This window comes from Primulina tabacum, chromosome 18 (assembly GCF_025594145.1).
Source record: "Primulina tabacum isolate GXHZ01 chromosome 18, ASM2559414v2, whole genome shotgun sequence".
Lineage (NCBI taxonomy): Eukaryota > Viridiplantae > Streptophyta > Magnoliopsida > Lamiales > Gesneriaceae > Primulina > Primulina tabacum.
In genome coordinates this window covers 17374470-17399918 of record NC_134567.1, presented here as the reverse complement: position 1 = coordinate 17399918, position 25449 = coordinate 17374470, and the positions used below count along the sequence as shown (strand labels likewise).

The 25449-nt window shown below is 42.1% G+C and overlaps 2 protein-coding genes across 2 annotated transcripts; one reads left to right on the top strand and one right to left on the bottom strand.

Annotated features, from left to right (window-relative positions):
• Positions 1-275: 275 nt before the first annotated feature.
• On the top strand, positions 276-2897 carry LOC142532327 (uncharacterized). The gene is made up of 3 exons (XM_075638645.1): positions 276-1989; positions 2494-2625; positions 2740-2897. Exons 1-3 carry the CDS (start codon positions 276-278, stop codon positions 2895-2897), a joined length of 2004 nt encoding a protein of 667 aa, XP_075494760.1.
• Positions 2898-2962: 65 nt separating this feature from the next.
• LOC142532326 (uncharacterized) lies at positions 2963-25382 on the bottom strand. The gene is given in 9 exon segments (XM_075638644.1): positions 2963-2966; positions 10131-10338; positions 10396-10745; positions 11109-11719; positions 11722-11785; positions 22848-23743; positions 23822-24127; positions 24265-25256; positions 25259-25382. Coding segments are annotated over 9 exon segments (3555 nt in total).
• Positions 25383-25449: the final 67 nt, after the last annotated feature.

Below are 25449 nucleotides of genomic sequence, written 5' to 3'. Positions count from 1 at the left end.
GGGGAGATGCTGCCCAAATTTTTTTAGATTAACACATTTTTTCCAATTATATTTTAAAGCTTCCGCACTAATTATGCATCTTAGTCACGAGTGTTACATTTAGTGGTATCAGAGCCGAGATTTTCGGAACAATGATTTGGCATATGACTTTCTCTGCTGTCGACAATTCGGTATGTATGTACCTGCATCATTTGATATAATATGGATGTGTAGCCTCAATAATTATGATATGTTATGTATGGAAATGGTTTTAAATTAATATTTATCATAGGATCATGCTGCCTAAGCGTAAAGCACCAGAAGGGGAGGATAGTGCATCATCTAGAGTGGTTGGTGAATTTAGCAAGTTACTGAAAGAACAGGCCAAAGTACACGGCGAGCAAATCCAGCAGCTCTTGCAAATGCAGAATGCAGGGCGAGAGAGAGAGAGAGAGCAAGTGAGGCCCGAGCCCAGTAGTGAAGGCGCATTCGAAAGATTTCGTAAGATGAAGCCACCAGAATTTGATGGTAGCACTGATCACATGGTCGCCTTGGAATGGGTCAAAGCTGTGGAGGCCATATATGATTATCTTCAGTTTCAAGATATAGATCGAGTTAGTTGTGCCATTTTTCTACTGACCAAGACGGCGAGGACTTGGTGGGACGCCACCAAGATACCAGTTAATGTCTCGGCACTCAAGTGGCAGAAGTTTAAAGATTTATTCTACGACAAATATTTTCCTCGAGATGTTCGAAGTCAGAAAGTGAAGGAATTTTTAGAACTGAAGCAAGGAAATATGTCAATGCAAGAGTATATTCTCAAATTCGAAGAGGGGTGTCAGTTTGCCCCATATCTGGCCAGCAATGACATCGAAAAGGGCGAGCATTTTCTTAGAGGTGTCTGGGCTGAAATTAAAAGAGACGTTCGAATGTCTAAAGCTGCTTCATATAAAGAGATTGTTGAAAAAGCAAGGATGGCCGAGCAGGACGAGAAGGAAATTGAAAGAGAAAGACAATTGAAGCGCCAAGATTTTTCTACTAAAGGCCAAGGATCCGGATGGAAAGGTAAGGGCAAGTTCAGAGGCAAAGAAAAAGAGGAGCATCGATCCAAAGCTCCTATGCCACCGCCTACATATGATCGACCTGTATGTCCAAAATGTGGCAAAATGCATATAGGTGAGTGCTTGGTTGGAAGTAATCGATGCTTTCGTTGTGGAGGTGTTGGACATGTTATCGAAAATTGTACAGTGAAAGGTGAGAAAGGGAAAGATAGAGTTCAAGGCAGAATCTTCACTATGACCAAAGAAGGCGCAAATCCTGATTCTTCTGTTATATCAGATACTATCTTAATTTCAGGCAAGGCCGCTATTACATTGATTGACACTGGTGCTACGCATTCCTTTATGTCAGAAATTTTCTTGGGCTCTTTGAATGTTGTTCCGTCTTTTGAACCCCTCCACTATAGTATTTTGTTGCCGTCGGGAGACGAATTATGGCCTTCTAGTATTCTTAAAGGTTGTACAGTGCAAGTAAATGAGAAAATCTATTTTGCTGATCTTATTATTATTCCCACGGTGGCGTTTGATGTTATTTTGGGAATGGACTGGCTATCGTCATATCGTGCCGTTATTGACTGCGTGGCTAAAACAGTGCGATTTCCTGCAGAAGTTGATGATAGCGGGATTTTCCAGAGTTCAGGTATTTCGCTTGACACTCCTTATATTTCTTGTCTCAAAGCTCATGAAATGTTATCAAAATTGTGTCATGGGTTTTTAGCTGCTGTGATAGATTTGAATACTGAGATGAAGATTGAGTTGAATGAGATTGAGATAGTTCGGGATTTTCCTGACGTATTTGCGGATGATGTGCCTGGATTGCCACATGACCGTGAAGTTGAGTTCGTGATTGACTTGGTTCCAGGTACTGCTTCGATTTCAAAAGCTCCTTACCGAATGGCCCCGACTGAAATGAAGGAACTGAAGAATCAGTTGCAAGATCTATTAGACAAAGGTTTTATTCGACCGAGTTCTTCTCCGTGGGGAGCTCCGGTTTTATTTGTCAAAAAGAAATATGGATCTTTGCGGTTGTGCATTGATTACAGAGAGATCAACAAAGCCACGATCAAGAATAAATATCCATTGCCGAGGATTGGTGATCTCTTTGATCAGCTACAGGGAGCGACAGGTGTTTTCAAAGATCGACCTGCGTTCTGGTTATTTTCAGCTGAAAGTTAGGGAAGCCGACGTCCCTAAAACTGCATTCAGAACCAGGTACGGCCATTATGAGTTCTTAGTCATGTCATTTGGGTTGACGAACGCTCCGTCTGTCTTCATGGACCTAATGAACCGGGTCTTCAAGACATATCTGGATAGCTTTGTTATCGTTTTCATTGACGATATCCTGATTTATTCCAAGACTCGGGAACTTCATGTCGAGCATCTCAGAACTGTATTGCAGTTATATTAAGGGAACAGCAGTTATAAGCAAAGTTGAAAAAGTGTGATTTCTGGTTAGAGCAAGTATCATTTCTGGGCCATATCGTCTCGAGAAAAGGCATTGCAGTGGATCCCATGAAGATTGAAGCTATTAAGAAATGGCCTATTCCTACGACAGTCTCCGAGGTGCGTAGTTTTCTTGGTTTGGCAGGTTATTATCGACCTTTTATTGCCAATTTTTCAAAAATAGCCCTGCCATTAACCAATCTGACGAGGAAAGCGGTGAAGTTTGAGTGGACAAACAATTGCCAACACGGATTTCAAGTGTTGAAAGACAAATTGACATCAGCCCCTATCCTAGCACTTCCGTGTGGTACTGAAGATTTTATTGTTTACACTGATGCGTCAAAGATGGGACTTGGAGCTGTACTGATGCAGCGTGGGAAAGTAATCGCTTATGCTTCTCGCCAGTTAAAGGATTAAGAAAAGAATTATCCCACCCACGATCTTGAGTTTGCAGTGGTCTTTGCATTGAAAATATGGAGGCATTATCTGTATGGCAAGAAATGTGAAGTTTTCACAGACCATAAGAGCTTGAAATATCTATTCTCTCAGAAGGAACTCCATATGCGGCAGAGGAGGTGGTTAGAACTTGTTAAAGATTATGATGTGACCATTAGCTACCACCCAGGTAAAGCAAACGTTGTTGCAGATGCTTTGAGCCGCAAGTCAGTTTCTTCTTTGAGCTCATTGATTCAGAAGCCGTTGCTATTGGATCTTCAGAGGAGCGAGATCGCTATGGTAGAGCAAGGGACCATCGCTAGATTTTCAGCTTTGGTTATTCGACCTACATTGACAGATAGGATACGATGGGAGCAACCTAATGACAATCAGTTGATGAAATTGCGATCTATAGCCAATGAGAAAGGAAACACAGAGTTTGCGATGAACACTGATGATTTGTTAACGTTTAGAGGTCGGATATGTGTTCCCAGTGGTGATGACATTCGACGGGATGTTTTGACAGAGGCTCATACCGCGCCATACTCGATACATCCAGGTAGCACCAAGATGTATCAGGATCTCCGACGAAAATTAAGCTTGTTTTTTAGAGAATTCTCAATGAAAAGTTTTATATAAAACTCAATTAATGACTCAAAAGTGTTTTCTACAATGATAAAATTCGTCTATATATTGATACCAAATCCAAAGATAACAAAAAGATAACTAGGTAACAAAATCTGCACCAAATCTTCGCAAATATTCGCAGCTAATCATAGGACACCGACCCCTTGTAGGCCTCCGGGTACGGGTCCGTGTACACTCGGCCAAAAATATTCTCCAACAAACAAAGGACACGGACCTCGTGTACAGGTCCGTGCTCGGGTCCGTGTAGGCTCGGGATTTCTCTTCCTCAAGTGTATAGGACACGGACCCCGTGTGCAGGTCCGTGTACACGTCCGCGTAGTCTCGGTCGTCTCTAACAATGCTTGAATGATAATCCTTTGGCTTCCGAACTCACTCCCATGCATCACGAACCTTTCGGCACTTTGCTCCTTGCCCGTGAGCCCTCCTTGATTGATAATAAGTCCCTGCAACGCTACCATGATCGCATCACGTTCCAACGTTGTTAAACGTGAAGAAAGCAAGGTAGTGGTCAAGCCCAAAGTTGACATTAAACAGGAGGCGCCTAAGCAGGGAATGCAAGGTAAACCTGAAACTCCTATTAATCGTTCTAGAGATATTAAATGTTTTAGGTGTCAAGGAGTTGGACATATTGCTAGCCAATGTCCCAATAAAAGGGTGATGGTGTTGAATAATTATGGGGAGTATGAATCTCATAGTGAGGGAGAGGATGGAGAGGATGAAGATGAGATGCCTGCATTAGAGGATCCTGATGAGGGATATGAAGCAGTTGTGGGTGAGGCATTAGTGACTAGGCGTATCATGAGTGCCCAAGTCAAAGAAGAGGATACGAATCAGCGGGAAAATTTGTTCCATACTAGATGTTTTGTCAGTGGCAAAGTTTGCAACGTTATTATAGATGGAGGAAGTTGTACCAATGTTGCTAGTCTTGAGATGGTTGAAAAATTGAGCTTGCCTACTTTGAAACATTCTCAACCATATAGGCTACAAGTGGTTGAACGACTGTGCTGAAGTGAAGGTGAACAAACAAGTTTTGGTTGCGTTTTCGATTGGGAAGTATGTTGATGAGGTATTGTGTGATGTGGTACCAATGCATGCTTGTCATATTTTGTTAGTAAGACCATGGCAATATGATAGGCAAGTGACACATGATGGGTTTAGAAATAAATATTCTTTTGTACTCAAGAAAAAACCCATTGTTTTACTTCCTTTGTCCCCATAACAAGTGTTGGAGGACCAATTGAAAAAAAAGAAGAGAGATGAGGCCGAAAGAAAGAGTGAATTAAAAAGTGAGATGACCTTTGAAAAGAAAAATGAAATGGCTAAAAACAAAAGTGATAAAAAAATTGAGATAGCCATACAAAAGAAAAACGAGGAAAAAGAAAATGAGAGGAAAGAGACCAAAAAGAAAATATATATGGTCCAAAAGCGTGACATGAAACAATTGTTGCACACACATGATACACTTGTGTTGATTCTTTACAAAGAGATTCTCTTTAACACAAGTGATATAGCCGAAAATCTTCCGAGCATTGTTGTTTCCCTTTTGCAGGACTTTGATGATATATTTCCGGAGGAGCTACCTCAAGGAATACCATCATTGAGGAGGATTGAGCACCAAATTGATTTTGTGCCCGGAAGTGCATTACTAAATCGTCCAGCGTATAGAAGCAATCCGGAGGAGACCAAGGAGCTTCAACGGCAGGTAAGTGAATTATTAGATAGGGGTTTCGTGCGTGAGTCCATGTCTCCTTGTGCTGTACCTGTTTTATTAGTTCTTAAGAAAGATGGCTCATGGCGTATGTGTGTAGATTGTAGGGCAATCAATAATATAACCATCAAATATAGGCATCCCATACCTAGACTAGATGATATGTTAGATGAATTTCATGGTGCTTGTATTTTTAGCAAGATTGACTTGAAAAGTGTTTATCACCAAATTAGGATGAGGGAAGGTGATGAGTGGAAAACGGCTTTTAAAACCAAGTATGGGTTATATTAGTGGATGGTCATGCCTTTTGGCTTAACTAACGCTCCTAGCACTTTTATGAGGTTAATGAACCATGTCTTGCGTGCATACATAGGAAAATTTGTTGTTGTTTACTTTGATGATATCCTAGTATATAGCAAAGACTTGGATGAGTATGTTAATCACTTGAGACTTGTGCTAATCACACTAAGGGCTGAAAATTTATATGCTAATTTAAAGAAATGTGATTTTTGTACAAGCAAACTTGTCTTCCTTGGTTTTGTGGTAAGTTCGCAGGGGATACAAGTGGATGAGGACAAGGTAAGTGCTATTCGAGATTGGCCAACGCCTGCTTCTGTTGGTCAAGTTCGAAGCTTTCATGGTCTTGCAAGCTTCTATAGGAGGTTTGTAAAAGATTTTAGCACACTGGCGGCACCGATGACGGCGGTGATTAAGAAGAACGTTCCATTCCATTATGGCGAAGAGCAAGAGAAGTCTTTTAATATTATTAAACAAAAGTTAATTAATGCGCCTTTACTTGTTTTGCCTGATTTTTCTAATACTTTTGAAATTGAATGTGATGTTTCAGGTGTAGGTATTGGTGGTGTTTTGATGCAAGGAGGACGACCAGTGGCGTATTTTAGTGAGAAACTCAATGGAGAAGCGCTGAACTATCCAACGTATGACAAGGAGTTGTACGCGCTTGTGAGGACTTTGGAGGTGTGGCAACACTACTTGAGGCCTAAAGAGTTTGTGATTCACACGGATCATGAGTCTCTTAAGCACCTTAAGGGGCAGCAGAAGTTGAACAAGCGGCATGCCAAGTGGGTTGTATTCATAGGTACATTTCCCTACATCATCAAGTACATAGCAAGGTAAGGAAAATGTAGTGGCTGACGCATTATCACGGAGGTATGTACTAATCTCTACTTTGGAGTCTAAAGTTTTGGGGTTTGAGCATGTGAAGGAATTATATGTGCTAGATGAGGATTTTAAGAATGTATTTGAAACATGTATGCATGGTCCACACGACAAATTTTATTTGCATCATGGTTTCTTGTTTAATAAAGAGAGGTTGTGCGTCCCTAGATCATCCATTCGTGAATTACTTGTTAGGGAGGCACATGGGAGTGGCTTAATGGGGCATTTTGGTGTGGCTAAAACTTTAAGTGCATTGCATGAACATTTCTATTGGCCACACATGAAACGTGACGTTGAGCGTGTTTGTGATAAGTGCATTACTTGTAGACAAGCTAAATCTAATACACAACCACATGGCTTGTATACACCAATTCCCGTCCCTAATGAACCTTGGGTTGATAATTCTATGGACTTTGTTTTGGGGTTGCCTAGGACAAAGAAGGGGAGAGATTCTATATTTGTTGTTGTGGATAGATTTTCTAAGATGACTCATTTTATTGCTTGTCACAAAACTGATGATGCATCTCACATTGCGGATCTATTCTTTAGAGAAGTCGTTAGGTTGCATGGCATGCCTAGGACTATTGTTTCGGACCGTGATGTTAAATTCTTGAGTTATTTTTGGAAAACGTTATGGGCTCAACTTGGCACAAAATTGTTGTTTTCTACTACATGTCATCCTCAAACGGATGGGCAAACTGAAGTTGTCAATAGAATTTTAGGAACACTTTTGCGTGCTATTCTTAAATAAAACTTAAAGAATTGGGAGGATTGTTTATCATTTGTTGAGTTTGCTTATAATCGTAGTGTGCATTCTACTACGAATTATTCACCATTTGAAATTGTATATGGTTTTAATCCTTTGACTCCGTTGGATTTGATGTCTTTACCTGTGAGTGAAAGGTTGAATATGGATGGCAAGAAGAAAGCTGAATTCGTTAGACGTTTGCATGAGAAGGTCAAGGATAACATCGAGAAGAAGAATTTACAATACACGAAGCAAGCCAACAAGGGAAGGAAAAAGATGGTTTTTGAAAAGGGAGATTGGGTGTGGTTGCACTTAAGGAAGGAAAAATTTCCAGTAAAAGCGACGTTCAAAACTCTTACCTAGGGGTGACGAACCATTTCAAGTGCTTGAAAAGATCAACGACAATGCCTACAAATTAGACCTACCAGGTGAGTATAATGTCAGCTCTACTTTAATGTTAGTGATCTTTCGTTGTTTGATGTAGGAGATGATCAAGATTTATGGACAAATCCTTTTCAAGAAAAGGAGAATGATGCAAATGTGGTTGATCAAGCACCAAAGAAAGCATGAGAGTCGTTGGAGTTGCCCGAAGGACCTATAACGAGGGGACGAAGCAAGAAGTTTAAAGATGCACTTCAAGGACTCATGATGAGCTATCAAGGAAGTCCTACAAGTTGGATGTCTAAATTAGAGGAGGTTGAGAATCATGAGAATAATATTGGAGGTTTTTGGAATGTTATTCAAGTGCAATTGCCGAAGGTACAGCGCACACGCGCCAGTTCAGGGACTGCACCCGCGGTCCATAATAATCAAATTTAAGAGAATATTGCCGAAGCTATACCGCACGCGCGGTCAGAAGGCGAGTGCACCCGCGCTCCTAAAAGGACCGCACCCGCGGTCCTTTGCATCCGAACTTCGCCGAAGCGGCACCGCACCCGCGGTCCAGTCTGCAGCGCACCCGCGGCTTTTGTCAACTTCCGTGTCAAATTTGCTTGTTATCATAATTAAGCTTTTTTACACTACTTTTTAATACTTTATTGAATATATATTCAGTGTTTCAGACCATGAACGAATTATGATGAATGATAGATAAAAGGTCTTGAGTTTTCTCTCAATTTGCAAAGCTTGTGCTTTGTGTTTATCAAAATCAAACTTATCAAAGATTGCATCTTTGTGGCGTTTGTCGATTGTTCTTCGCACGGATTGTCAAAACAAGTTCTTTGAAGGTTCGTTTGAAATTCAATTATTTTATCGTTGATATTTGTTGCTAAGTTATAATCGCTTAGAGGTGAATATCACAAAATCGTTACTTGTTTCAAAAGATCGGGACAAAATAATCGTTCCTTGTTTGTTATTGAATTGAGGGTGCGATTTATATATTCGTGCTTGCCTTTCATTCGTACGAGGATTCGTATCAGCTTCTCCTGCTGAATCCACCTATCAACTGAACATACTGAACATTCAGTTGAACTCATTTACGACTCATCAGTAGAACTAATTCAGTTTGATTGATCAGTTGATGCTTTCAGTTGGCGTCTTCGACAGCTTCAGTTTTGGCTCGTAACTTATTATTTCAGTTTCAGCTATCTGCGCACTAGGATAGATTATTAAAAACAAACAAACAAGTTTTGTTAACATCAAAATTAAGATGCCGAACATTAAATGTTCCAACATTCTCCTCCTTTTTGATGATCACAAAAGTTGAGCAATTAAAGCTAAAAGAAGTTCTCCCAAAAGAGAATCAAAGAAATAAAGAAAAGTATTTTTAAAGAAAATTTTTTCAGTTCGAGGGATATTTCTAAACAAAACATGTCTCAGAAACTGAATGAAAAATTCTCCTTCGAAAATATCATCATTTACGCTATTAATGAAGTTTTGGTATCAATCAAGCACTTTTAGGCAACAAATCTTAAAATAGCAGTTCAGTTATGTAAAGGCTAACCGAATGAACAAGATGTTTATTTAATCAAATAAGCGTCCCTTGTATTGTACATCTGCGCATAAAAACCAATGTAAGGGAAATTGCTACTTCACTAGCAGACTTTAAATAACATCAAACATCAGTTAATTTACACATAATAGAACTGAATATACTAACAATTGGTCGCCTTGAATGCTTTGAAAGTTGCAAAGATTTTGAGTTTTTTTTCCAGAAGATCAGCTAATTTGCCTTTGGACTTGATCTCTGTGCTGGCTAACTGGTCGAGCTGACTCAAACTAGACTCAACTTGATGTGAATCTTTGTACGACGAATAGCAAACACGGTTAAAATCGAATCGCGCCCTCAATTCAATAACGAACAAAGAATCGTTGTTGTCTCGATATTTTGAATCAAATGTGTGTGTTGTGATTTTCACCTCTAAACTATGAAAAGTCTAGCAACAATAATCACGAAATAAACAACCGAAATTATAACGAACCTTCGAAGAACAAGTCGACGACAATCCGCACAAGCACGATCGACAAACGCCACAAAGTTAAAAACTTTGATAAGTTTGATTTTTGAATAACAAAGCGAAGCTTTGAAAAGTTTGAGAGAAAACTCTAAACTTTGATAAAATATCAATGATAATCTGAAAAGTGTTTAAAATTTCGTGCAAATATGTCTACATATTAGAAAAAGATTGCAAATCTAGTTACCAAAATAATCAAAACTCTAACTAGGAAACTAGTATTTTTTCGGAACTGGTTTGCGCTTGGGCGGTAGAATATTACCGCTCGAGCGCCAAGGGCTCTGCACTATTCGTGCTCGGGCGGCAGAATGTTGCCGCTCGGGCGTCGGGTGTTCTGGAAATCACGTCTTGGACAGTCCATCTGGCGCTCGGGCGGTAGTTTTTTACCGCTCGGGCGCGAAGCATTCTGCCACTTTTCTTCGTTCATCACTTGAATGTTGTTCCTATGCCTTCCGAACTCAACCCCATGCACCACAAACCCTTCGGCGCTCTGCTCCTTGCTTGTAAGTCCTTCTTCATTGCTCATAAGTCCGTGCAACGCTTCCTTGAACTTCTTCAATCGTCCCCTCGTGATTGGTCCCTCCGGCAACTCTAAAGGGTCCCATGCTTTCCTTGGCGCTTGACCATCCGTGCTCGCATCATTCTCCCCTTCTTGAAAAGGATTTGTCCTCAAATCCAGCTCGTCACCTACATCAAACAACGACAAGTCACTAACATTAAAAGTAGAACTCACGTTATACTCACCTGGTAGATCGAGTTTGTAGGCATTGTCATTGATCCTTTCAAGGACTTGAAATGGTCCATCGCCCCTAGGTAATAGCTTTGAACGTCTCTTCTCGAGGAACCTCTCCTTCCTCAAGTGTAACCACACCCAATCTCCCTTCTCAAATATCACTTTCTTCTTTCTCTTGTTGGCTTGCTTGGCATTTTGCTCATTCTTCTTTTCAATATTGGCCTTGACCTTTTCATGCAAACCCCTAACAAATTCAGCTTTCTTTTTTCCATCCATGTTTAACCTTTCACTCACAGGTAAAGACATCAAATCCAACGGAGTCAAAGGATTAAAACCATAAACAATCTCAAATGGCGAATAATTCGTAGTTGAATGCATGCAACGATTATACGCAAACTCAACAAATGGAAAACAATCTTCCCAATTCTTTAAGTTCTTTTTAAGAATAGCACGTAAAAGTGTTCCTAAAGTTCTATTGACAACTTCAGTTTGTCCATCCGTTTGAGGATGACATGTAGTAGAAAATAAAAATTTTGTGCCAAGTTTAGCACATAACGTCTTCCAAAAGTAACTCAAGAATTTAACATCGCGATCAGAAACAATAGTCCTTCCTAGGCATGCCATGCAACCTAAAGACTTCTCTAAAGAATAGGTCCGCAATGTGAGATGCATCATCAGTTTTGTGACAAGCAATAAAATGTGCATCTTAGAAAACCTATCCACAACAACAAATATAGAATCCCTCCCCTTCTTTGTCCTAGGCAACCCCAAAACAAAATCCATAGAAATATCAACCCAAGGTTCACTAGGGACGGGAAGTGGTGTATACAAGCCATGTGGTTGTGTTTTAGATTTAGCTTGCCTACAAGTAATACACTTATCACAAACACGCTTAATGTCACATTTCATGTGTGGCCAATAGAAATGTTCATGCAATGCACTTAAAGTTTTAGCCACACCAAAATGTCCCATTAGGCCACCCCCATGCGCTTCCCTAACAAGTAATTCACGAATGGATGATCTAGGGATGCACAACCTATCTTCCTTAAACAAGAAACCATGATGCAAATAAAACTTGTCATGTGGACCTTGCATACATATTTCAAATTCATTCTTAAAATTCTCATCTAGCACATATAATTCCTTCACATGCTCAAATCCCAAAACTTTAGACTCCAAAGTAGAGATTAGTACATACCTCCGTGATAGTGCGTCGGCCACTACATTTTCCTTACCTTGCTTGTACTTGATGATGTAAGGAAATGTTTCAATGAATGCCACCCACTTGGCGTGCCGCTTGTTCAACTTCTGCTGCCCCTTAAGGTGCTTAAGAGAGACTCAAGATCCGTGTGAATCATAAACTCCTTAGGCCTCAAGTAGTGCTGCCACGTCTCTAGAGTCCTCACATGTAGAACCCGTAAATCAGTAGACGTATAAGCCATGCATAATTCTAGATTTTTAAATTTAATTGACTTCATTGCATAATTATTTTAAATGCATTTATTTGAAGTTAATTATTCATTATTTCAGTTCAGTAGTTTGATTTTTAGCATTTCAGTTATTTCAGTGAGGCCGGACTGGAGTTGGAGTTTTGAGATAGAATTTAAGATTTGAGAAATATTTCCAGAAGTTAATTTAGCTAGCAAGTAAGTTCATTTAAGTTAAAAAGAAGTTTAAGGAATTATTTAAGTTAGTTGAGGATTTTAATTTAATTATTGGAGGTGATTAAGAAATGAGCTCATTTAAGTTACTTAATTAAGGGGTTAGTTCACTAAATTAATTAAAGGATTAATAAGGCTTTTAAGGGTTATTAAATTACTAGATAATCAATTTTCCCCCTACCATTTATCATGCATTTTCGGCCACACCCCTAGAAGAACAAACTAGGACTTGCCAACTCACCTTTGACCCATTCTTGGTTGATTAGCATGCTAATTCTTTTAGCTATTTTTCCACCTTAATTAATTAATACTAGACCACTATCCTAACCCTTGTTTGGCATGATAAAATCGGCCACTATAGTCTAGAATCACCCAAGAGATCATTTGATAGCAATTCAAAATTCAAAATTCAAATTTGGGAAGACTTGGTCTTGATATGATCCTATTATTGTGCACCCTTCTCCTCACCTTCATAACCATCACTCCCCCTCCACCTCCACCGAAAATAAGACCCCTTTTCAGTAGAAAAAACGTGAATAACAGCTAGGGAGAAAGGGAGAAAAAAATTGAGAGCAAGAAAGGTAGAGAAGCAAGCCACTCCGTCTCCTCCGCGCCGTCTCGTCTCTTCTTTTCGTTTTCTTTCGAAACGAAACCAGGCATGTCTAGATTTCTTTCAAACCTCAATCAAGTCATATTATCATTTATTTTTCAGTACATGATCATGTTTATTCAAGTAAAAATCGAGATCCATGTCAAAACATTTTGAAACCACACATGCAGAATTTTCGATTTCCTTGGCAAGCTTCACGGTTTCTTTTGTTTTGTGAGTTTCAGGTATTGGATCGACTCCAGGCTCCCAAGACAGGCTTGTATACATGTAGTAGGATGCATTAGGACCATGTTGGTCCATTCAAACCAGCCCCATGCTTGCTGGAAATTCAGAATGACAGCAAGTCCCCATAGGTGCAGAAAATGTTGTTCGAAAATTCAGTTTCTTGTCATGGAGGAAGGATCTGATCTTGGCTGCCCCAAGGGCCTATAGCCATGGTTGGATCACTTCCCTAGCAAGTCTAAGACGTGACTAAGTTGTCCTTTTGGTGGCTTGGTCCATGGTTCATCGGTTTTTAATAAAAACATCACAACAGCCCCTATACCCCTTCGGCTACTTCGGTTGGACAGCTTTTGGTTCGTTTCTTTTGGTTGCTTGGTATGGATCTTGGTTGGCCTATGGCCCTTAGCCGTGGTTCATATCATGCTCCTAGATGTCTAGATTGTGCCATAGTCAATCAAATGGCCACTGGAACGACGCAAGACATCGATCTAAACAAAACACTACACACGCATGCACGTTGCTCTCGGTTGGACCCTTCAGTTGAGTTATGGTGTCATGCGGATTGTGGCTGGCCTAGGGCCCTTATCCATGGTTCAAATCATTCCTTGGGATGTTGGTAAGAGTCTCTGGTCGGTGGTTCACTCCCCTAATGGCCGATAGTCTCGAAACCAACGCAAGTCTTGTAGTTGCGCAGCTGCTGGAAATTACAGCAAGTTGCTGTGTCGGTTCAGAGGCTCGTTCGAGTTCTTGGTTGGCTTTTAGCCCATGGCCTTGGACTGGACAGTGCCTCATTGAGTTAGGAAGGTCATGTTTTGACCGTTCGTCATTTGGATCATTTTTGAGGTCGTACGAGAATTTACGGTGCAATGTGCCAAGTTGACTCTCGAAAGAGCGTTTCGTGTTTTTGCCTCCATTCCACCTAGATTTCGACCCTATCATTTTAGGAACATTATTTTATGATTTTTCAGCATATTTTAATCATGACCATATGTTGGTTCAGTGTCGGTTCGGGTTGGCTCGGAGTCATGATTAAATGCGAAGTCATTAGGCGTCATAGTCGCATCTTTTGAACGTAAATTGCGTAGTTGGTCAAGTTTAAGCTATTGCATATTTTTCATGGCACAGTTAGGTTGCAGCGAGCCTGGGAACGATCCAATCCAATCCAGTTGGTAAAATTACGGGACATTTTCATTATGCCAGTTAATTATTTTACGTGCATTAAATAGAAAATGATTATTTTTGAGATTTATGCGATATGGCTTGTGGTTCATTCACTATGTGGGAGTGTTATTTTATACGGTCGCCAGTGACCGATCAGTTCAGTATGGTACCACCCGGTCACCAGTGACCGGCCAGCTCAGTTCAGTTTCAGCCTCTCCGGTAGCCAGTTACCGATCAGTTCAGCTTAGTGCAGTGGCCACAGGCGTAAAACATAATCTCAACAGAAAATTTTACCAGATATTTCAGTACAGGCTCCAAGGAGCAAATATTTTTACAGTGATTTCCAGTTCAGTTATGCACGTATTATAATTGCTCAGTACAGATTATTTTCAGTATGCCTCAGGACAGGATATGTTAACTCATGCATATTTTAAATTCAGATTTTTACTCGTTACCTGCGATATATGCATGATGAGTCTTTAGGCTCACTAGACTTGATTGTTGTAGGTACTGATGAGGCCAGGGCCGAGGCTGGGGACCAGTGAGCCAGCTTGGGTCGGCAGTAGTGGCACCCGAAGACCTCAGAGCAGCAGTTGTTATTTTTTTTCCGCAAACAATTTCATCAGTCGTTGGATATTTTTAAATCGTTGTTGTTGGCAAAACTTTAATTTTCTTCCGCTGCAATATTTTGAAATATTGAACTTGATTCACCAGTGATTTTATGAATGAGGCCATTTAAGTTCTTTTAAAAAAAAAAGAAAAATTTTAATTTTTCGCAAATTTTCAAGAAAGGAGTTTTAGGTCCTTCACAGTTGGTATCAGAGCGGTGGTTCTGTATAGGGTTTCACTACTACTGACCTGCGAGAAGCTCACGAAGCCACGCCTTTGGTCTGTAAGTTTTTAAGTTCAGCATTTTGTTCAGCATTTAAGTTAAAGCATGAATTATTTTGTCAGCATGCTTCCAGATTTTCAGTACTTCAGTGTCCATTTAAAATAAATTATGGAATTATGCATGTTAGTTACGTATGGGTTATGTTGGAACAGTATGCCCCCTAGACGCATTTTAGAGCGCAACAGAGAGGTAGAGCCTCGCCGAGAGGACAGGGAAGAGCGTAGACCAGAGGGAGACCTACCACCTCCTCCACCGCCCCCACCGGACATGAGTGCCCAGATGTTAGCTGGGATGGCACAGTTCTTCGCACAGTTTGCGGGGGGCAATGCCGCAGCCGTAGCCGCAGCCGCAGCCAGGCCGACAAGGCCCGAGGCTGTGTATGAGCGATTCATGAAGATGCGCCCGAAGGAGTTCTCTGGGGCATCTGACCCCATGGTTACCGAGGGATGGATCAAATCCCTCGAGGTTATCTTCGATTTTATGGAGCTGGAGGACGCAGACCGAGTCCGATGTGCCACCTACCTGTTCACTGGAGACGCCCGCTTATGGTGGGAAGGAGCTTCGGTAGCCCTGACATTGGCTACACTTTCTTGGACCCGCTTTACGGAGGTTTTCTACTCCAAGTATTTTGCTGAGGAGGTTCGCACCAGGCTGACCACCGAGTTCATGAGCCTGCTGAGACAGGGGGATATGTCGGTTACGGAGTTCATCCGTAAGTTCGAGAGGGGCTGTCACTTTGTGCGCTTGATAGCGAATGATGCCAGAGCCAAGCTGATGCACTTCCTAGTGGGTTTACGGCCGATCTTGCGCCGGGATGTTAGGGTATCTGACCCTGCTACTTATGAGGTTGCCGTCTCCAAGGCCTTAGCCGCAGAGCAGGATCTGCGGGATATCGAGAGGGATCGCCAGGGCAAGCGCCCAGTCCAGGCACCGCACCGCCCTCCTCCTCATCAGCATCAGCAGCAGAATAAGAGGCCTTTTCATGGACCGCCCAGGAACCGAGGCCAGCAGCAGCAGCAGCAGCAGCGGGGACGCCCAGCCCCGAGGACTCAGGAGCACCCAGTCTGTCCCAGGTGCTCACGTCGCCATCCTGGAGCATGTATGGCTGGCTCAGGAAAGTGTTTTAAGTGTGGCAGTCCAGACCACATGTTGCTGCTGTGTACTCAGAGGAATCTGCCTACCCAAGGCAGAGTTTTTGCTCTCCATGCCGCGGAAACCAACCCGGAGACTATGTTGTTGACAGGTACCTTTAAACTTTAAGTTATTCTTCGAATTTCAGCATTTTGGGAATCGGGATTTAGATTTTGAACTTAGAACTGTTATAGGATTGCATGCTCTACTCAGATTTATTTCAGAGGAATTAAGCTAGAGGAACCTAGACCTTTGCATGTCTATAAGTTTAGATCTTGTAGTGGGATTCAACTTAGAGCTCCGCTCTTTCAAGGAGAATTTTATATCTGGTTCCGCTACCAAGGCCTTGATAGATTCAGGGGCCACTCACTCGTTTATTTCGGAGATCTTTGCAAACTTTCTCAAGATCCAGACCATTGGGCTAGATACAGCCTTTTCAGTAGTGTTGCCGTCAGGCGAGGAGATGGCAGCTACCAATGTTATCCAAGATATAGACCTTGAGCTGCACGGTAATCTTGTTTTTGCGGATCTGATTGTGCTACCGATGCCGGAATTTGACATCATCCTAGGGATGGACTGGCTATTGAGGAACAGAGTGTTGATAGACTTCCAGCGGAGATCCGTTCTTGTCCGACCGCCTGGAATGGAGCAGTTCTTATTTGAGCCGGACAGGTACTTTTCTTTACCGCGCATTATTCCTTATGTTCAGGCTAGGAAGCTCATGCATAGAGGGTGTCGGGCATTTCTAGCAACCTTTTTATCTATCCCCGAGGAACCCAGCCAGTCAGCCTCAGATGTTCCGGTTGTCAGAGATTTCTTAGACGTTTTTCCCGAAGACGTCTCTGGTATGCCACCAGAGAGAGAGGTGGAGTTTTCCATTGAGCTTATGCCAGGTACGGCTCCGTTATCCAAAGCGCCGTACCGACTAGCACCGACAGAGATGGCAGAGCTTAAGAAGCAGATCCAGGAACTTCTCGACAAGGAGTTCATTCGCCCGAGCTTTTCTCCATGGGGCGCGCCAGTCTTATTCGTGAAAAAGAAGGATGGCACGATGAGGCTTTGCATTGACTACCGGGAGTTGAATAGGGTTACAGTGAAGAATAAATACCCACTGCCGAGGATTGAGGATCTGTTTGACCAGTTGCAGGGAGGCTTCGATTTTCTCCAAGATAGATCTGCGTTCTGGTTATCACCAGTTGAGGGTGAGAGGTGCTGATGTTTCGAAGACAGCTTTCAGGACTCGTTATGGTCACTACGAGTTCCTTGTGATGCCGTTCGGTCTGACGAATGCGCCAGCGATCTTCATGGATCTCATGAATCGCGTATTTCAGCCGTACCTCGACCAGTTTGTGATAGTGTTCATAGATGACATTCTCGTCTACTCCAAGAATCGGGAGGAGCACAGCAGGCATCTGACCACAGTGTTGCAGACATTGCAGAAGCACAAATTATTCGCAAAGTTCAGTAAGTGCGAATTCTGGTTAGAGAAGGTGGCGTTCTTGGGCCACATTGTTTCTAGCAGTGGTATTGAGGTAGACCCCGCAAAAGTTGTAGCAGTCAGAGATTGGGTTGTGCCTCAGAATGCATCCGAGATCCGCAGTTTCCTTGGGCTAGCAGGATATTACAGGAAGTTCATTCAGGGATTCTCATCCATTGCCGTTCCACTCACAGCACTGACCAAGAAAAATGTAAAGTTTGTGTGGAGCGAGGAGTGTCAGAAGAGCTTCGATACTTTGAAGCAAGCTCTTATCTCAGCACCCGTTTTGGCTGTACCGTCAGGATCTGGTGAGTTTGTCCTTTATACCGATGCTTCGAAGCTTGGTTTAGGTGCAGTTTTGATGCAGCATGGGAGAGTGATAGCGTATGCTTCTCGACAGCTGAAAATCCACGAGAAGAATTACCCTACCCATGATCTGGAGTTAGCGGCCGTAGTTTTTGCTTTGAAGATTTGGAGGCACTATCTGTATGGAGAGAAGTGTCAGATCTTTACCGACCATAAGAGCCTCAAGTATTTCTTTACGCAGAAGGAGCTGAACATGCGTCAGAGGCGTTGGTTGGAGCTTGTGAAAGACTACGATTGTGACATTAGCTACCACCCGGGTAAAGCTAATGTAGTTGCGGATGCTTTGAGCAGGAAAGTCGCAGTGATGGCTCATTTGACGATGCAGAAACCTCTTCAGATTGAGATGCAGAGGTTTGATCTTGAGACTTATCCTCGAGGTAGAGTTCCTCGTTTATCTACCTTGACTATCCAGTCCTCTCTTATTGACCGTATTCGCAGCGGTCAGGCAGCAGATGAGCAGTTGGCACAGTGGAAGAAGAGAGATGAAGCCAAGGGCAGTGTTTTGTATTCAGTCAGCGACGGTATTGTGAGATACCGAGATAGGATATGGGTTCCTAGCAGTGATTCTATCCGAGCAGACATCTTATCAGAGGCCCATACGTCCCCGTACTCCATTCACCCTGGGAGTACGAAGATGACCAAAGATCTGCAGCTATTGTATTGGTGGCCAGGAATGAAGAAGGACATCAGGCGTTTTGTATCCGAGTGCCTGACTTGCCAGTTAGTGAAGGCCGAGCATCAGAGACCAGCAGGTTTGCTCAAGCCTCTTCCTATTCCCGAGTGGAAGTGGGAGAATGTTACCATGGACTTTGTGACCGGATTGCCGAGGTCAGCCAGAGGATCGAATGCTATCTGGGTGATTGTAGATCGTCTTACCAAATCAGCGCACTTCTTGCCTATTAAGACGACTTTCACCATGGTTCAGTATGCAGAGCTGTATATCCGAGAGATAGTCCGACTCCACGGTATTCCAGTTTCTATCGTATCCGACAGAGATCCCAGATTCACTTCCTCGTTTTGGAAGAGTTTGCATTCGACTATGGGTACGAAGTTGCTGTTTAGCACAGCTTTCCTATCCGCAGACAGATGGACAGTCGGAGCGAGTTATTCAGATCTTAGAGGATCTTCTCCGTGCTTGCGTCATTGATTTCTCTGGGAGTTGGGAGTCGAACTTACCATTGGTAGAGTTCACCTATAACAACAGTTTCCAGTCGTCTATAGGTATGGCTCCGTATGAGGCGCTGTATGGCCGCAAGTGTAGATCTCCTGTTCATTGGGATGAAGTAGGAGAGAGAGCAGAGTTGGGTCCAGAGATTGTTCAGCAGGCAGCAGATGTAGTAGTCAAGATCCGTGATAGGATGAGGACTGCCCAGAGCCGACAGAAGAGTTATGCCGATCAGCGGAGGAGAGACTTAGAGTTTGCAGTGGGCGATCATGTTTTCGTGAAAGTGGCACCTATGAAGGGTGTCATGAGATTTGGCAAGAAAGGGAAGCTCAGTCCGAGATTCATTGGACCGTTTGAGATCCTCGACAGAGTTGGGACGCTAGCGTATCGTGTGGCTCTTCCGCCAAATCTGGCCGGAGTACACATTGTCTTTCACGTCTCCATGCTGAGGAAGTATATGGCAAATCCTTCGCATGTGCTGAATTTCGAGCCGTTGCAGCTTACTCCGAACTTATCTTATGAGGAGAGACCCATGCAGATCTTAGACAGACAGGAGAAGAAACTTCGGAACAAGTTGGTTAAGCGAGTCAAAGTCAAATGGCTCAACCATTCAGAGGAGGAAGCTACGTGGGAGTCTGAGCCGGAGATGAGAAGTCGATACCTTGAGTTATTCGGTGAGTTCTAATTTCGAGGACGAAATTTATTTAAGGGGGGAAGGATTGTAGAACCCTTAAATCAGTAGACGTATAAGCCATGCATAATTCTAGATTTTTAAATTTAATTGACTTCATTGCATAATTATTTTAAATGCATATATTTGAAGTTAATTATTCATTATTTCAGTTCAGTAGTTTGATTTTTAGCATTTCAGTTATTTCAGTGAGGCCGGACTGGAGTTGGAGTTTTGAGATAGAATTTAAGATTTGAGAAATATTTCCAGAAGTTAATTTAGCTAGCAAATAAGTTCATTTAAGTTAAAAAGAAGTTTAAGGAATTATTTAAGTTAGTTGAGGATTTTAATTTAATTATTGGAGGTGATTAAGAAATGAGCTCATTTAAGTTACTTAATTAAGGGGTTAGTTCACTAAATTAATTAAAGGATTAGTAAGGCTTTTAAGGGTTATTAAATTACTAGATAATCAATTTTCCCCCTACCATTTATCATGCATTTTCGGCCACACCCCTAGAAGAACAAACTAGGACTTGCCAACTCACCTTTGACCCATTCTTGGTTGATTAGCATGCTAATTCTTTTAGCTATTTTTCCACCTTAATTAATTAATACTAGACCACTATCCTAACCCTTGTTTGGCATGATAAAATCGGCCACTATAGTCTAGAATCACCCAAGAGATCATTTGATAGCAATTCAAAATTCAAAATTCAAATTTGGGAAGACTTGGTCTTGATATGATCCTATTATTGTGCACCCTTCTCCTCACCTTCATAACCATCACTCCCCCTCCACCTCCACCGAAAATAAGACCCCTTTTCAGTAGAAAAAACGTGAATAACAGCTAGGGAGAAAGGGAGAAAAAAATCGAGAGCAAGAAAGGTAGAGAAGCAAGCCACTCCGTCTCCTCCGCGCCGTCTCGTCTCTTCTTTTCGTTTTCTTTCGAAACGAAACCAGGCATGTCTAGATTTCTTTCAAACCTCAATCAAGTCATATTATCATTTATTTTTCAGTACATGATCATGTTTATTCAAGTAAAAATCGAGATCCATGTCAAAACATTTTGAAACCACACATGCAGAATTTTCGATTTCCTTGGCAAGCTTCACGGTTTCTTTTGTTTTGTGAGTTTCAGGTATTGGATCGACTCCAGGCTCCCAAGACGGCTTGTATACATGTAGTAGGATGCATTAGGACCATGTTGGTCCATTCAAACCAGCCCCATGCTTGCTGGAAATTCAGAATGACAGCAAGTCCCCATAGGTGCAGAAAATGTTGTTCGAAAATTCAGTTTCTTGTCATGGAGGAAGGATCTGATCTTGGCTGCCCCAAGGGCCTATAGCCATGGTTGGATCACTTCCCTAGCAAGCCTAAGACGTGATTAAGTTGCCCTTTTTGTGGCTTGGTCCATGGTTCATCGGTTTTTAATAAAAACATCACAACAGCCCCTATACCCCTTCGGCTACTTCGGTTGGACAGCTTTTGGTTCGTTTCTTTTGGTTGCTTGGTATGGATCTTGGTTGGCCTATGGCCCTTAGCCACGGTTCATATCATGCTCCTAGATGTCTAGATCGTGCCATGGTCAATCAAATGGCCACTGGAACGACGCAAGACATCGATCTAAACAAAACACTACACACGCATGCACGTTGCTCTCGGTTGGACCCTTCGGTTGAGTTATGGTGTGATGCGGATTGTGGCTGGCATAGGGCCCTTAGCCATGGTTCAAATCATTCCTTGGGATGTTGGTAAGAGTCTCTGGTTGGTGGTTCACTCCCCTAATGGCCGATAGTCTCGAAACCAACGCAAGTCTTGTAGTTGCGCAGCTGCTGGAAATTACAGCAAGTTGCTGTGTCGGTTCAGAGGCTCGTTCGAGTTCTTGGTTGGCTTTTAGCCCATGGCATTGGACTGGACAGTGCCTCATTGAGTTAAGAAGGTCATGTTTTTGACCGTTTGTCATTTGGATCATTTTTGAGGTCGTACGAGAATTTATGGTGCAATGTGCCAAGTTGACTCTCGAAAGAGCGTTTCGTGTTTTGGCCTCCATTCCACCTAGATTTCGACCCTATCATTTTAGGAACATTATTTTATGATTTTTCAGCGTATTTTAATCATGACCATACGTTGGTTCAGTGTCGGTTCGGGTTGGCTCGGAGTCATGATTAAATGCGAAGTCATTAGGCGTCATAGTCGCATCTTTTGAACGTAAATTGCGTAGTTGGTCAAGTTTAAGCTATTGCATATTTTTCATGGCACAGTTAGGTTGCAGCGAGCCTGGGAACGATCCAATCCAATCCAGTTGGTAAAATTACGGGACATTTTCATTATGCCAGTTAATTATTTTACGTGCATTAAATAGAAAATGATTATTTTTGAGATTTATGCGATATGGCTTGTGGTTCATTCACTATGTGGGAGTGTTATTTTATACGGTCGCCAGTGACCGATCAGTTCAGTATGGTACCACCCGGTCACCAGTGACCGGCCAGCTCAGTTCAGTTTCAGCCTCCCCGGTAGCCAGTTACCGATCAGTTCAGCTTAGTGCAGTGGCCATAGGCGTAAAACATAATCTCAACAGAAAATTTTACCAGATATTTCAGTACAGGCTCCAAGGAGCAAATATTTTTACAGTGATTTCCAGTTCAGTTATGCACGTATTATAATTGCTCAGTACAGATTATTTTCAGTATGCCTCAGGACAGGATATGTTAACTCATGCATATTTTAAATTCAGATTTTTACTCGTTACCTGCGATATATGCATGCTGAGTCTTTAGGCTCACTAGACTTGATTGTTGTAGGTACTGATGAGGCCAGGGCCGAGGGTGGGGACCAGTGAGCCAGCTTGGGTCGGCAGTAGTGGCACCCGAGGACCTCAGAGCAGCAGTTGTTATTTTTTTTTCCGCAAACAATTTCATCAGTCGTTGGATATTTTTAAATCGTTGTTGTTGGCAAAACTTTAATTTTCTTCCGCTGCAATATTTTGAAATATTGAACTTGATTCACCAGTGATTTTATGAATGAGGCCATTTAAGTTCTTTTAAAAAAAAAAGAAAAATTTTAATTTTTCGCAAATTTTCAAGAAAGGAGTTTTAGGTCCTTCACATCACAAGTGCGTAGAACTCCTTATCATACGTGGGGTAGTTCAAGGCTGCTCCATTGAGCTTCTCGCTAAAGTACGCCACTGGCCGTCCCCCTTGCATCAAAACTCCGCCAATACCTACACCTGACGCATCACATTTAATTTCAAAAGTGTTAGAAAAATCAGGTAAAACAAGTAAAGGAGCATTAATCAATTTGTGCTTAATAAGATTAAAAGACCTCTCTTGCTCCTCGCCCCAATAGAATGGAACGTTCTTCTTAATTACCGCCGTCATCGGTGCTGCAAGTGTGCTAAAATCCTTTACAAACCTCCTATAGAAGCTTGCAAGTCTATGAAAACTTCGGACTTGACCAACAGTAGTAGGCGATGGCCAATCTCGAATAGCACTTACCTTGTCTTCATCCACTTGTATCCCCTGTGAGCTTACCACAAAACCAAGAAAGACAAGTTTGCTTGTACAAAAATCACATTTCTTTAAGTTAGCATATAGATTTTCAGCCCTTAGTGTGATTAACACAAGTCTCAAGTGATTAACATGCTCATCCAAGTCTTTGCTATATACTAGGATATCATCAAAGTAAACAACAACAAATTTTCCTATGTATGCACGCAAGACATGGTTCATTAACCTCATAAAAGTGCTAGGAGCGTTAGTCAAGCCAAAAGGCATGACCATCCACTCATATAACCCATACTTGGTTTTAAAAGCCGTTTTCCACTCATCACCTTCTCTCATCCTAATTTGGTGATAACCACTCTTCAAATCAATTTTGCTAAAGATACAAGCACCATGCAATTCATCTAACATATCATCTAGCCTAGGTATGGGATGCCTATACTTAATGGTTATGTTATTGATTGCCCTACAATCTACACACATACGCCATGAGCCATCTTTCTTAGGAACTAATAAAACAGATACCGCACAAGGTGACATGGACTCACGCACAAAACCCCTATCTAACAACTCACTTACCTGCCGTTGAAGCTCCTTCGTCTCCTCCGGATTGCTCCTATAAGCTGGACGATTTGGCAATGCACTCCCGGGCACCAAATCAATTTGGTGTTCAATCCCCCTCAAAGGCGGTAGTCCTTGAGGTAGCTCCTCCGGAAATATATCATCAAATTCCTGCAATAGTGAAATAACAATGCTCGGAAGGGAACCGGCTATATCACTTGTGTTAAAGAGGATCTCTTTATAAAGAATCAACACAAGTGGTTCATGTGTGTGCAACAAGTGTTTCAACTCACTTTTTTGGGCCATATATGATTTCTTTTTGGCCTCTTTCCTCTCTTTTTCTTCCCTCTCATTTTTCTTTTGTATGGCTATCTCACTCTTTTTATCACTCTTTTTTTTTCAGCCATCTCATTTTTGTTTTCAAAGGCCATCTCACTTTTTAGTTCACTCTTTTTTTCGGCCTCATCTCTCTTCTTTTTTTTCAAATGGTCCTCCAACACTTGCTTTGGGGACAATGGAAGTAAAACAATGGAATCCTTCTTCATCATAAATGAATACCTATTCTTGTACCCATCATGTGTCACCCGTCTATCATATTGCCAAGGTCTACCCAACAAGATATGACATGCATGCATGGGTACCACATCACACAAAACCTCATCCACATACTTCCCAATAGAAAAAGACACCAACACTTGTTTGTTCACCTTCACCTCCGCAAAATCGTTCAACCATTGAAGCCTATATGGTTGGGGATGCTTTAATGTAGGTAAACCCAATTTTTCCACCATCTCACTACCAGCCACATTGGTACAACTCCCCCCATCTATGATTAAATTGCAAACCTTTTGATTTACAAAACACCTAGTATGGAACAAGTTTTCCCTTTGGTTAATCTCCTCCTCCTTGACTTGGGCACTCATGATACGACTAGTCACTAGTGCTTCACCTACAACCGCCTCATATCCCTCATCGGGATCCTCTAACGCAGGCATCTCATCATCATCGTCTTTCCCCTCACTTTGAGACTCATACTCACCATATTCATTCAAAATCATCACTCTTTTATTAGGGCACTCACTAGCAATATGTCCTAACCCTTGACACCTAAAACATCTAGTATCTCTAGAACGAGTAAGAGGAGTTTCAGATTTACCTTGCACTCCTTGTTTAGGCGCCTCTGGTTTGGTTTCAAATTTGGGCTTGGCCACCACTTTACTCTCCTCACGCTTCACTACATTTGACCTCCAAGAAGATGATGAACCCCCTGTTTGATTGGTGCGGCCAACTCCACGCCTTTTGAGTTGTTGCTCCACCTTTATGGCCATTTGCACTATCTCGTCTAGATCCAAGTAGTGCCGAAGCTCCACTTGATCTTGAATTTCCCTGTTCAAACCACAAAGAAAACGAGCCATGGTCGCCTCACTATCCTCCTCAATATTTGCCCTAATATGACTACCTCCATCTCCTTATAGTAGTCCTCAACACTCTTCAACCCTTCCCTCAAAGTTTGTAACCTCTTAAACATCTCCCTATGGTAGTGATTGGGCACAAACCTTTTCCTCATGACCCTCTTCATCTCATCCCAAGATTCAATAGGTCTCTCATTATACCTCCTTCTAGTGGTCACTAGTTGATCCCACCAA

Coding starts and splice junctions, on each gene's coding strand:
- LOC142532327 (XM_075638645.1), top strand. CDS start 276: ATGCTGCCTAAGCGTAAAGCACCAGAAGGGGAGGATAGTGCATCATCT. Junction 1,990..2,493: donor GCAAGATCTATTAGACAAAG/GTTTTATTCGAC, acceptor ATTTCTGGTTAG/AGCAAGTATCATTTCTGGGC. Junction 2,626..2,739: donor TAGTTTTCTTGGTTTGGCAG/GTTATTATCGAC, acceptor ACGGATTTCAAG/TGTTGAAAGACAAATTGACA.